Source organism: Malus domestica, chromosome 06 (assembly GCF_042453785.1).
Source record: "Malus domestica chromosome 06, GDT2T_hap1".
Classification (NCBI taxonomy): domain Eukaryota; kingdom Viridiplantae; phylum Streptophyta; class Magnoliopsida; order Rosales; family Rosaceae; genus Malus; species Malus domestica.
In genome coordinates, this window is record NC_091666.1 from 32795339 (window position 1) to 32809869 (window position 14531).

Sequence of the window (14531 nt, forward strand, 5' to 3'; positions counted from 1 at the left end):
TATTTTGTCCTTATCGTTAAAACTCTAAGTTTTTAGCTATTTTCATTAGTTTTCCTTTTATTTTAGCAATTTGAGATTGTTTAAGCTTTCAAAAACGCTTTTTAAATTTTGTCATAAAAATTAGACTTTTTGTTCAACGTTCAGTTATCGTTGTTGTTTGTTCCAAAGACTCTTGCTTTCCAAGACTGAGTTTATGCTTTTGTAATGTTGGCTTCCAATGCTAGAGAGACTGATCTAAGTTTCGTTAACTAAATACCATGACAATTGATGATTAGATTATTACTTAAGTGTTGATTAACATGCTTATTTCTTATTAGTGACGCGTCATTTAATTTGCAAATTTAATCTACCTAATATTCTCTTCTCTCAGAGTAAGTCCACCCCTAAGGACTTTGTGCCAGCACCCAACCCATTTATCAACTTCAGTGAATAGTGATAGACTAATGAATAGTAGTAGACTAATGCATCTCCACCCCTAAAACTAAATAGCCTAGTTAATTTTATTAAAATATTATTAATTTTTATTATAAAATAATAATTTGGTTTTTTACTTTCTGATTTCTTCTTCCCTTCTTCTTCTTCTTCTGGAAATAGACCTCCTCCTCACCACACCAACGCTCCGTACACCCACCAAACTACTCACCACACCAACGCTCCCCCAAAAATGGACCTTATCCTCCTGGAAAAGAACCTTATGGGTCTCTCCGTGGCAAGAAATTCAAGCTCCCGCCTGGTCTCATACCTGTACCTGTTTTTGGAAACTGGCTCCAGGTCAGCGACGACCTCAACCACCGTAATCCCATCGACCTCGCCAAGAAATTCGACGACTGCTTCCTCCTCGGCATAGGGCAGCGCAACCTCGTCGTCGTCTCCTTACCGGAGCTCGCAAGGGGAAGGGGGACATGGTGTTGAATATATGGATTTATTAGGGGAAGGCGATTGATGGAGTTCCAGGGATCGAGTTCCAGGCGTCGGATGGGGTTCCAGATGAGAGAGACAGTAGCCATGACGTCAACATGGCGTCAAATGAGTCGTCTCCTTCCTCTGTCGATTTTAGGTCGGCCTGTGGACTGGCTTGGGCTGGGTGCCAGTCTATTCCACGGGTTGGAGTGAATTGGCTGAGTCCCAACTTGTTTTTTCCACTGGATGCCAGGCTATTCCACCTCCGGTAGAACTGCTCTCAAATTCTGGTCCACTCCAAAACTTCTTCAAGGACTTGCGCTTGTAATAGTACTAAATAGCAGCTAATTGTACTTATTTAGCAGGACAGGTGGGACTATCGCGAAATAAAAAATTAAAAAAAAAAGGAAAAGAAAAAGAAAAGGGAGATGTCACCGAGAAAACATAATCTACAAGATTTCGTATTGGCTAAAGCGACAGTTCAGTTACTATAAATACCTGCTTTATTCATTCCTTCATGAGTATTCAATGTTTTAACTGTCCTTTTAATTGTCATGTTCCTTCTGCAACGGTTAGCTTCCTCTAAAAATGCTTTATATATGACTCAACAGCCTCAAATATCTTGGATTTTGGATACATTTTTCGTTTATACCAGCAATACTTAGGGTGAAAAAATCAAACACAAAACCTCAAGCGCAGATGAAAATAATTTTAACGGCTTTAGTTGCAAGCTCCTCTCTCGATTCTAAATACTTGCATTATGATTGAGTATATATGTAGATGCAGAGCAGCACCGAAGAATCTGCTTCGGATTGTTCTGGAGTGATAAGAAAGGTAGGTAGTTTTGTTTATCAATTATAATCTAATTCAATGATTTTTTGTTGAGTAATTCAGGTTGTGAAAAGTTGGTGAACTGAGAATTCTATTTTCCAATTATATGTTGTTTTGGTATTTCTATGGTTTTTTTTTTCTCAAACTAATTGGCCTAATCGACGTCTGCAATGAGATTATAGGTTGTCATTTTCATTATCTCCTCCTCAAAGGTTTACTTCCACATCTCAACTATCTATATAATAATGATGGAGACGAGTGTAGAGGGATACAAACGTATACCATTGAAGAATCAAGTTTTATAGAATCCACCCAAAAGTTTAGTTGATTAATATTGAATTGATGATTACAATAGCAGCCACAAGGCTTAAATAGACTTAGATCGACCAATGGGAAGCTTAGGGGAGGGAGTCTAAGGAAATGTACAAAGAAGTCTTAGGAAATGTAAAGAAATTAATAAAACGTTAAACAAAAAGTCTGATTTTTATTACAAACTTTAACATGCGGTTTTGGAAGTCTAAACAACCTTGGATAGCTAAATCCATCATAAATAACAGTAAAACTGTGTTTTTGAACCGGGATGTCGTGCTCTTTGCAAAAATGTATCATGGGCTCAAAACATAGCTCGGATGCTGAATTTGTAAATTCCTACGATGTCCTTTTGTCATCCTTCAGATGTTGTACATCAAATAACCAGAAAATTTTGAAAGAAGAAACGTTGAATCATGGGTTTTTCTCTTTTTGGCAATTTATTTAATGTATTAACCTAAAAAAGAGGGGGCAACATAAACCAGAAAATTAATTGGGAGAAGAAATTTAAATCAGTGTTACATGTGATGTTCAATTCACCTAATACAAGTAATTAAAACCCCAACCATGTGTGTTAGCACAAATACACAAATTCCCATGTGCCAGGTAAGCAATGCTTATGTGGGAATTTTTCATTGGATTTGTTACACAAGTTTGGAAGTTTTATAAATTTCTGCATTTGCTTCTGGTAAAAAACTGTCCAAATTCAGGATGCTTATCTCTTAAATTCATTTTTTGTATTCAAGCGGTATTCTGATCTAATCTAAATTACAGAAGGGAAATCGAAGTCTCGAGAAGAGAGTTACACTGCTCCAACCAAGTTGGCTACATTTTGTTCATTTAATCATGAAGAGTTTTCAGTAAAATCTGTTTGCTTTTAAAAGACATGAAGAATTGGACATCTTCTAACCTCGTAAGCCAGATTCTGATTTTCTCTGCTTTTTTATTTGAATACAAAGTGCTTTTTTTGCAAGTTCTTATGTTGCTTCCTCCTAATTTTTTCATGATGATTTTGTCTCAGCATTTTTTCCAATTTCACCTGCATTCTTGACTTCTATTTACGTGGATTAAATTAAACAACATAAGTTTTAATCTGTTGAAACAAAACCCTGCCTCTGAAGTACGATTTTCGCTAATGCAGGTCGCGGAAGGATTGTTAAAATCTGGATTGTTTGGAGAAGGTTCTGATGAAATGGTGGAGCCTTCTATTTCATAATGTTTTGCACCTGCCAGGTGAGTAGCAATAGTTGCAACACTACAACAGTTTTAAGATTTGATCTTTACGAACAAAAGGGAAATCAGAAAGAAATTACGAAGGATAAAGGTTCGATTTCATACTAACCGAAGTAAATATACCTCAAAATTTTGTGTCTGAATTTTCTTTCTTTAACGTTAGTTTAAACAAATGCATGTTTCTGCAAAATATGTGTTTGCATTACCGAGCAGGATGTGTCAAATTAGTTCCAAACCTTCTATATCACCGCCTAATAGCCTATGTGTGCACTAATTGTTTCTTGACATAGAAAATTATTTGACCTATTAATTTGATCAGTTGCATAATACCAGTCTCGTTGTTTTTCGTTACTAATAGCGAAATAAGTTTTAGCTGTTCTTTCGTATTGATTAGCAGTTCAATAGGGTGTCCATGGATGGCCATTCAACCATGGTCTTCCAGCCTGTTTACAATTCCTTCAAGTTCAAAAATTCCGAAGCCATGAAGGGATTGAAGGTGGAAAAAAGTACTAGTTCAAACGATGATAATCTGTTCATTTCTGATTTGCAAAGTCAAGACAGTGAGGTGGTTCTGAATCCACATCCAGATGATAGTCAGAATATGCGCGCTATAAAGGAAGCCGTGACAGCTGGTGATTGCGCAGCTTGGAAGGATTCTGCTAGAAAGGCTGCAATGGACTATGACTTGCCAGAGTTGGTTGCATTCCTTCAAGGGAGCAGCAACTACCAGTTGTTCAAGGACATCTGCATTGACAAGGAAGTTCGATGCAAAGATAAGTGTTCCGTAGAAAACTGTGAATTCTATCATAGTAGCACTGCTTGCATGCTTGATTCTGATCCGGACAGCGAGAGCGAGTCAATTAGAGAATCTCTGGACTCGGAGTCATCCACTTCAACGGATGAGAATGACTGCAAAAAGGATGATCTATCAAATGATCATTCAATCAAAAAGATCATATCCGAAAAAGTGTTTTTGGTTGGACAGGTACGTCCCTAAATATTTCGTTGCTCGAACTGAATCCCCTTGAACATAAAATCTTATTTGTTGCATCTTCGGAAAACTGTCAACTAACGCTTCACTTCGAGTGAGTACGTAGGATGAAAATGCTTACAAATTAGGTTGCAAGTATTGAAGGATAATATGCTCATCCGTCACGTCTTAAACAGTCGGAGGAGATTAATGCCACCGACGACGTTACAATTTATTAGGTTTAAGGGTCAGTATCAGATGGCAAATCCTACCAACCAGTTGGATTTCATTTTACGCGTTTAGAGACCATTAAAGTTTGTTTCATTTTCTGAAATCTTTTATGTGATCATTGGTAATACGAACATTATAAAAGATGGAGAGTCAAGAGATTAGTTTTAGTTTCTTCACTGTCACGTTTGTGTCATTCTCTAGACTCGCAAACTTCCAGCACGAATTAATGCTCGATCAACACTGCATAAATCGAGCAATACGAACACATACATATTGGAACTATCTTAGCCATACACTAATCATACATACTTAATTAATTCCGTCTCTGATTTCGCGTTGTTTAGGGTCCAAGTAACGCAGTCTTGGCCGCAAACTCAATGGGATTATCTATAACTATGGGTGACAACAGACGGACAAGCAATGCTTCTGTAAAAGGTGACCTAGAAAATACAAGCGGAAGCGCAGAGTTTCATGCCCCAGAAATGGAAAACATGTTGAGGCATGATTCGTCCGAAGATGGGATGTCAGATGGCCTAGCAGAATCGAGTCAACGACACCAGCATTGCAGCAGAGGATCCAGTTCCTCTGCATACGAACTTCCTTCGGGCTCGTTTTCGTACTCAGGAAGAATACCAGGTTTTGGCAGCATCTCTTTTCGGTCGAGCAGCAGCACAACTAGCTCTCGGTCTTTCTCTTTTCCCATGTAAATTCTCATAACTTCACTAACCCTAATTTTTAGTGCTTGCTCTTATATATTTTCCTCAGTTATTGTAATACGTGGATAATCATATAGTTTTTTCTATTTGAATTTTGATATGATGAGCAGATTATCCTCGGAATGGAATGGCAGCCCGGCGAGAATGGGGAGCGCTGACCATAGACAATTACACCGGCACCGGCACTGGGGGATGCGATTTCTCTGCTGCAAATTCTGAATGTCACACACACACACACACTTAATTTTCTTTGCTTTAATTTTTCGTCCGGGATGTTAAGCCTTGTGCAGCCTTGCCTTATAGATCATACACACATATTCTGATGTGAACAATAACATCATAATACTAGTCCATTTAAAAATGTTTGGATTTCTGCATACATCAAGGTTTGCTGAATGCAGTTTTATTAATTTCATGTCCTATTGTTTACTTGAAGTGAATTTTATGGCCTCGTTCAGTATGTAGGATTGGATTCAAGTGAATAAATCAATCACTATATCGACGGTATGTTGAAGGAGAGTGAAAAATTGCGTCCAACTTGAAGATAGAGAATGGATTACTCGTTAACTAAAGTTATCCATGACAGTCCCCCACAAAATGGTAAGTTTAGGACGGATAAATTTTTTTCATGTCTCGTTCCCTTAAAATGAAAAATCATCCATTCTAATTTAGTCATAGACATCAAATGAAACCTAAGATTATTGATGAGCATGCTTCTGTAAATCTTTGGACTTATGAAAAGCTTTTAAGTGCTTATGATGGTCACAATGTACGTAGTGTTGCTAATTCATGGTTGATATATATGTCATGGACCTACGTAATGTGTTATAACATAAGTTGATTGGTAATACACATCGGAGTGGGATATATATAGTCCTGACTTTCAAAACCATCACCAAACTGATTTATTAACATAGCTAGATCAACACTAAAGAAGCTTAGAAGTTAGAAATTAATAACTGAATAAAATTAAGGGAGTTTTAACGAAAAGTTCGTGGTACTGTTCATTTTAACAAAAAACCACATTTTTACATTAAAAAATCAATCCTGATACTATTCACTTTACCCTTTATTTTGTCTTTATCGTTAAAACTCATAGTTTTCAAGCCATTTTTATTAGTTTTCCTTAAAATTAATCCATACATGATACAAGCAATATTAATAGAAGAAAATTCAAACACAAAATAAGGGGGGTGTATTCAATTAAGAATTTGAGATATTTTAATGGATTTATAAATCCATGGATTTTTATGGAGTTTAATTGATTTGTAGATATTCCATATAAAATTTTGACTAAATTCTCTCAAAATCTCATAGGGAGATGTGAGATTTGTAGATACTTAAAATACACTACAAAATATCTCTAATTCCCTCTAATTCCTCAACTTTCTCATATTCTTTAAAATCAATTTCTAATTGAATACATCTGGAATGTTATAAACTTATTTAAAATCCTAATTAAATACACCCATATTTCTAAAGATTTTAATAAACTATCTTAAAATTCTAATTGAATACACCTTGAATTTAAGGGAATCCCTTAAAATTTTGATTGAATACCCTAGATTCATTAAAAGAATTAAAACCCCTCAAAATCTCAATTGAATACAAAAGATGAGCAGTCTGAACTATACGAGCTACAAACCTGTTGCAATGAAATGCAATACTTACCGCAGTGGGTCAAAACCATAAATTTTGCCCCAACTTCCTCCTCAAGTTGATGACCTTAAAATTCTTATATAGCCAAGCTCCATTTTCAAAAGGCCCAAATGTTTGGTTGAAAGTAGACATTCCTATGGCAAACATCCCAAACTGTGAATGTCAATCGACAAACGTCACGAAAACGAAAAGCCGACGACAGCCTATCTGCCCAACTGTGTGAGGTTCTTCTAAGTTTTAATTACTTGCAATGTGAAGTCACAATCCATGCCACATAGTTGCTTGGCCGCAACATGGTCCATGGACTATTTATTCGCCTTTAATGGCAGTTCTTGGGCAAGAAGAAAGGGCAAACAGCTCACATCTTGATCATCTGGCCTACAGTTATGGTGGCGTACTGTTGTGCACCGCTCATCGACCATTGCTTGCTTGGACCAGTGCAGCTTGCACATGCGTCGCAAACAATGTCGATTGATATCTTATCGAGGGAGTTGCAGATTGAATTAGGACAGTCAATCATGATTCAAAGCAACGTGTCCGCTCTTTATACTAAAGTTTTAATTTCCTTCCAAAGTACAAAGTTTCAACATACCATTGATTGTTTAGTTTAATTTTGAGTTGCTATTAAGAAGATGTCGAAATTGTGATGCGATGAAAAGGTCAAGGATTTGAATGTGCAACCATTAAGGAGATGTGGAAACTAAAACATGACCAATAATTGATGACAACAAGAGCAGAGTCACCAAACCATGATATTATCCAAACATGAGGTGGAATTAACACTCTTAACACACATTTTCACCTCGCATCACAGCTCGTGAGGTGGGAGCACGAGAGTCGTTGGGCTCAAAACGTGATTTAACATATTTGTACTATAAAGAAAGTTAAGACTTCTCCCTGAAATGAATAACTCAAATGTTTATAAGCATATGCAAAAATCTTTTAATTCTTCGATGTAAAATCAAACTTATAACAAAAACCTTCCCACTTCAAAACTCGATGTACTTTCACATATAATTTTGACTCCGCCACTCGTTTACAAGAATACATAGGTATTATATTCCTTGAGTCCTAAGTCATCCATGACCTTCCCCTTATCTCAATATCATCGGCATGGTTAGCCTAATCAAAACATATAAATTTGAAGTCCGTAGTTTATGCATGTGTATATTGCAAGTTGTAAGGAACCTGATGAGGCACACGGACACCGAATGCGTGGCTCATGGAGAGAAGAGCTAGTCAGTCGCTGAGTCAGAGGCCACTTCCGGTTCTGAACTTGCCCATCTGGACCCCACTCCCTTCCCACTCAGTAGTACCCGTTTTTACCAGTCCCCACCAACCCACCTAACTAACCTGCTATGGGTCCATCACCATATAGTATCCACGTCATCATCTCCACCATCTTCCACAGCTCACTCCAACATGCACATGTTCGTGTGTCTATCTGCTAATCTACACCCGTTAGTTGATGAGAAGTAGCGTTGATGAGGAGAAGAGATCTTCTCGGATCTCGGATCTTTTCCACCAAGATCATCGGATCAAGTGATCCGGACCTTTAAAATTTCATGCAATAGTCAAAGATTATTATAGCTTTTAAGAGGTTAAAACAGATGGACCGTTTGATGAAATTTCAAAAATCCTGATCACTTGATTCGGTAGCCTTGGTGGAAAAGATTCGGAGAGGATCTCTTCTCGTTGATGAGAAGTAGCTCTGTTTAAAATATCAGTATTGGTAGAATATTGAGGTGTAAATTTGTAAAATATCAGTAAATATATCGATATTGAATCGGTTGTCTTCGATGAAAATGATGATAATTTCCTAAAAATGTTGAGATTTGAAATAAAACTTTAGAGGATGTCAAACACTAGTTTAAATGAAATATAAGAGTTTCTCTAATATTTAACAGATTAGAAAATATCAACGGAATTTGTCGGTTAGCAGAAAATTTAGAGTTTCTCAGATATGAGGTGAGGTTTAGTTTCTCAAATCTTTCTCTAATTTTTCCGATATTCCACAAAAATATCGACTATACCGAAGATGTTTCAAACATTTGTCTCTATGTAAAAAAAAAAACACAAATATCATGGTGTAATAGACCAGTAATACAAAGTCACACGTTAAAACATTTACACATAATATTATATTATTGACTAAATTTGGGGGGAACAACTTATCTACAATTAGATTTCTATATAGCAATACACTAGTAATGCTACCATAAGTAACTTTCACACGTGATAATACTCGATCAAACGTAAAATATATGAGCATTGTGATGTTCCATTTAATAGCTATAATAAATTTATCGATCGATAGGTTTTAATACATAAGGATAAGAGTACATTCTTACATTTTTTGTGTTGACATCGCTCTCAGTATCACTCTCGTCACACGACAAATAACATACTCCGATTGCATTCAAGATTTTTTCCAATTGAGCACTCAGTTGTCGTCAATAACTATACAACATAGAGTAGACGAGAGCCAGGACAAACCGACCCTCCTCGGTCCCTGGCCCATAGCGTAGGCCCACGTGGCCACTTCCACTATCTTCCAAACCTCCCCCTCTTTCCCATCCCCTCCGCCACGTGGAGTCATAATCGCGCGTGGGACTACTTCCCGATCCAAGTGGGCCCCCACTCCCCCAACCAATTTGCCAACTGACGCTCCTCAGTACCCGCGCACTGCCCCCCCCCCACCACTCGTCCGTACACTAATATCAGCACCCGCCAAAATTAAAAATTAAAATAAATATCTCAAACTTGATTAAAATTATTTTGTCCTAAATTTATTTATCACAGTTTGATAAATTTATTTATCACGGTTTGATAAATTTATTTTTCAAAATTATGTGATCAACGTTCATAAATTTTAAAATTTAAATTTATTTAATGATGATGAATAAAGAATAATTAACTTAAACGCATCCAAATTGCCGCCATTTCACTGTTAATCCTTGATGACGTACCAAATCCTTAAGTTCCTGTTTGAATAAAGAGCAACTAATTATTTTACCAAAATAAAAAGAGCTACTAATTATAATTAGTAAGTGACTAAATAGACTAAGCATATATGAGTAAATTAACTGAAATTATCGAAGCATGGCAGAAGTAAAGCAAGCTGATTAAATTGGACCGTTCGTCTTCTCGTACTTGAGTTTGTAGTAAATTAGGTTTTAAAAAACGTTAAAACGATAGTCGGATGACGGGCGTGAACTTAACGTCTAGACGTACTGAACGGATTTAAATAAATTTATTATATTTCGTGTAAATAAATATCTATTTATACTTAAAATATATATAAACTATAAAATAAATTACATATATATTATGAAATATTGAAACATAATGAAAATATTGAAAATAAACATATAATGTATATTTATTTAAGTATTCAACAAATCCTTTATAATGTGTTAAAAATATAATATGTAAAATAAAATTTATCTATTTTCTGTCCATAAGAGTCGCAACCTAGGCGGGTACTTAGATGAGTCGACAGGCTAGGCGGTTTAGGCGAATGCCTAGAGGATTTAGGCGGGTGCCTGTGCGGTCTAAGCGGACACCTCAGCAAATCCATACACACTTTTTTTAATTTTCAAATGCTGGCGAGCCGCGTAGCGTCTACACGGAGCTAGCGGAAATTTTTAGAACAGTAGTAAGTAACTAGATAGCTACTGCAGATATGAATAACTTAACCGAGGTCCTCGACGCAGGACATGAATTAGATTACGCCATCTTAACCAAATCAAAGCGTCCGCTTATACCTAAGTTCGAATTTCATCCTCGTAAATTCAAAACAACATTTCATAAAAAAGCTGAAATTAAGGAAGAAAGTGATCCCAAACACAAAGATCAAAGTAAGCAATTATAATATTTCTCTCTATATATTTGATTAATTCAAATCGAAATACATGAGAGACAAACCCAAAAAAACAAAATCAAAATTAAACACTAACACCAAGTTAGTTGCAGATGAGCCTCAAGACGCAAGAGAAAACCCAAAACACATTCCAAAATCATCAAATTAAACCCCCAAAAAAAACACCAAGGAAAAAAAATTATAATTATATAAAAATTTACATAATATATTCATAATTTTCATAAAAAGACCCTCTCAAATTTAAATTTCTATTAACCAAATTTGAGATTTTTTTTTTTAAATCGATGGTTAATTAGAGAGAGAGATTTTACGGGAGGTAGAGAGTAGGGTGGTCTTGATCAGTCCATTGACTATGACTCCAGTATGCTTGATCAACGGTGTTAGGAAGATCAAACAAACCTTGATCACCTGATCCCGGTTGCCAATCCAACGATCCAAATCCTCCTCCTCCGACGTGGGATCTGTTTTGGAACACTGATAGATCCACCTGCGCCGTCTGATCCAGCAATCCACCGCTGATCTCCTGCATCTTCACTCCCTGATTCTGCTGCCCCCATTGGGTTTGATGAACTTGATTATGATCATGGTTGCCTTGCTGATTAAACGGCGAGCCGTTGATGTTTCCGAAGCTAAACGGCATGTCGTTGGAAGACGTGATCAAGCTCGTGAAGCTCCCGATCTCCGAGAAAATTCCGTTAATCTCCGTACTATGCTCCAGCAGCGCTGCCGCCGAAGCGCCGGGCTCAAAGCCACCGTTTGCGCCGCCCTGAGAAATGAAGAAATTGGATTCCGGATTATGAATATTGCTCAGTAAGTTGGAAGCGGAGCCGGTCGAAGACGGCTCTGAGACGGCCTCCGTGGCGGCAGTGGCAGCGGCCGCGGTGGTATTAGTGAGGCTGGAGCTCTCGCTGCTCGAACGAGAGCTGGATTTGTTCTGATCGGCGCTGCTCGGTTGCGGTGGAGGAGGCGGCGGAGATGATATCGGCGATGACGAAGATGAATTTTTCGTCTTGGAGCGTTTAGTTTTGCGACATCCGCCGCCGACGGGGACGTTGCGGAGGACGCCGCCTTTGGTCCAGTAGCGGCGGCAGGCCTTGCAGAAGTGGCGGGGCTGGGAGAGGTTGTAGTTGTTGTAGTAGCAGAACTTGGTGTTGAGGGAATCGCACCGCGGGCACTTCAAGGCATGCTGGTTCGGGTGCTGATGCGGTCTCAGCCGCGGGTCTCCTCCTCCCGAGCCCCCGAAGAACCTCCCTCCACCTCTCACTGAATGAATGTCTTGCATTTCAATTACCCAAGTTGACAGACTGCTGAATTTTTCCGAGAAAATTGATCGATTTTTGAGTTTTCTGGGAAAAAGCTGATGGAATTGCTGAATTTTCCGGGAAACTTCGCTCACATTTGCGTACTTTGAGTGTGCAATCTTTTCCTTATCACACACTGTTTTGAGTTGTTCTTCTAGAGAGAGAAAGTGAGGAGAGAGAGAGAGAGAGAGAGAGAGAGAGAGAGAGATTTGGAAGGCGAAGAAGAAATTGTAAGCTGCGAACGCCGACAAATATCCCTCTCACATATCTTTCCCGAACTCATTCTTTTTTTATCGGAAATTACCAATTTCGCCCCACGACACACGCAAACGACACTGCGACACTGACCAATGCTCGGAGTGCCGAAAAAGACCGAAATGGCCTTACGAATATCAAAATAGTGTGAAATCGTGGGAGAGGAATAAGATCGAGCCGTTGGTTGACGACACGTGGACGGCGAGAGGGGAGCGGGATTGCCGCCTTGTCGGCCACCCTAATTTTATCGGCTGAGAGGAGAGAATCTGGTGGAGAGGGCGCCACGTTGCGGAACGCTAGTGGTGAGTTCTGGAAAGTACGTGGAGGTTACTGTGTGATGTATCTGACGTGATGTTGTCCTCCTGTTCAGAGGCTTCGTGTGTTTGAAGTTGTTTTCTGATGTACGGTCTACGATGTACCCTTACATATGTGATAATCTAAATAATTACATTGTTAAGGTTAATTAACAACATGATAAGCGAAGGTTATATTTTTCTTGTGTAGGCTTATTTTAAACCGTTTATATTTTAGAATGAGAGGGCTATATAGATTCAGCGACGAAGTTAAGATTTTAATTCATACGTGACGTCCTTGTCGTGTTTCTAGAATTTATATGTAAAATAGAGACAAAAGAGTATTATTATTGGTTAGTTATGGTGATTCGTCCATTGTATAATGAAAATTAGTGTTATTGTTACATGTAGAGAGATGCAAATAAGAAATTTTAGATTGAGAGCAAATACAACAAGATGATAATTAAAACAACATGGCCAACAAAATTTGAGGTGGGGCATGCTCTTAGGCACTATATAGCTGAGTAAAATTAAATTTGTAGACAAAATTTACAAATTAAATGATGTGTCACCAATAGAAAATGAGCATGTTTATCAATGCTTACTTAATAATTCAATCATCAACTTCCATTTTCTTTAATTTAGAAAATTTGTCTGCAAACTCAATCTCCCTAGTATTACTCCTATGTGGCTTCGCCTCTGGAATCAATTGAAGCCAATCTTATGTATGAAACATATAAGTGTTGGATGAGAAACCAGTAGTGTAACAACTCATAAACACCAAATATGCGTCCTTCATGGTCCTCACGTACTAGGGAAAATCCTCGCAATGATCTAACACCTCCACTACATATGGACCGAAATATCTCACGACATTGTGAACCCAGCTCACGTACTGCTTTAATAGGTGAACTTGGAACATACTACAACCACATGTGGTGAATTTACAAATATTTTGCAAATTTGAAAACAAAAACATGGACCAATGTCCCCAAGCAATTAGTGGGATCTTTTATCTTGGATTTGAATTTGGTAACTTTGCACTAAATTATTGATATGAATGACTCCATGATATTTCTCCATCTCTTATTACATATTCTTCTAGCGCCAACTGCCAAGCACTAGAAATAAAATTGAATTACTACATGCGGGAGTGGAACCTTCACGACTTCCTCTCTAGCCAACAATTTATCATCAAAACTTGGATGGGAAGGCTGCGTCATTAAAATAAGCATCGTATTGCCAAAAGGAGGAGGTTGGATGAGGCATATTGCCAACTATTTTAGACAAAACTTGATCAATGAGTACTACATAATTAAGCTCCTAAAAAATAGAATTAAGAAGGCTATCCTTGGTTGTTTACCACCGTTTGGGGGAGCAAATCACACACAAGTCAAAGCTAGCGTTGTTTAGAGTGTGAATTCTCGAGAAATTAAGGGATGGAGTAAGATTCTTTTCCTGTCATATTCTCCTTTTTTTTCAGTCTCCTGTATTTGAACTGTCACAATTAAGCCACATCAATATCTTGTGTTGACTTATTTATAGAGATAAATAAAAAGAGGAAAGTGAGAACGGAGGGGCGGAGAGGGGATTTGGAAGGCAGATAATTATACTCCTTAAGTGACCTAGCATGCGCTTATAAAGAGATAAGTTATTCTACATATTGTATATTAGTTTTATAGTGAAACATCAACTTCTTTTATGATATCAGAGCATATTAACTCACAAATTAATCCGCTCCCCCATCACCTATACATATTCTACATATAAAAAGGACGTGTTAAGATTGTAAATTCCATTTTGAGGTTGATGGATGCACATTAGTGCCCCTAATTATATTCAGTAACGAAACTTCCCTACTAACTAAAAACAAATGATTACTTTCCTATTTATGATCATGAAACTTGTCATTTTGGCAAAGAAATCAACCAACCAACCTCGAATTCAAAT

The 14531-nt window shown here is 37.7% G+C and overlaps 2 protein-coding genes across 3 annotated transcripts; one reads left to right on the forward strand and one right to left on the reverse strand.

Moving 5' to 3' along the window:
• Nucleotides 1–1524: 1524 nt before the first annotated feature.
• On the forward strand, nucleotides 1525–5600 carry LOC103437921 (suppressor protein SRP40-like). 2 transcript variants are annotated; one of them, XM_008376447.4, is made up of 6 exons: nucleotides 1525–1734; nucleotides 2815–2953; nucleotides 3182–3273; nucleotides 3668–4258; nucleotides 4819–5177; nucleotides 5301–5600. In XM_008376447.4, the coding sequence occupies exons 3-6, from the start codon at nucleotides 3256–3258 to the stop codon at nucleotides 5407–5409; spliced, it is 1077 nt and encodes a 358-aa protein (XP_008374669.1). In that variant the 5' UTR covers nucleotides 1525–1734; nucleotides 2815–2953; nucleotides 3182–3255; the 3' UTR covers nucleotides 5410–5600. The 2 variants fall into 2 exon arrangements, with proteins under 2 accessions (XP_008374669.1, XP_017188349.1); XM_017332860.3 differs by having other exon boundaries at nucleotides 3671–4258.
• A 5106-nt stretch (nucleotides 5601–10706) lies between these two features.
• On the reverse strand, nucleotides 10707–12247 carry LOC103437922 (dof zinc finger protein DOF5.4; the record flags this gene model as incomplete). The annotated part of the gene is given in 2 exon segments (NM_001328953.1): nucleotides 10707–12237; nucleotides 12240–12247. Coding segments are annotated over 2 exon segments (1206 nt in total), but the record flags the coding sequence as incomplete, so codon positions are not given.
• Nucleotides 12248–14531: the final 2284 nt, after the last annotated feature.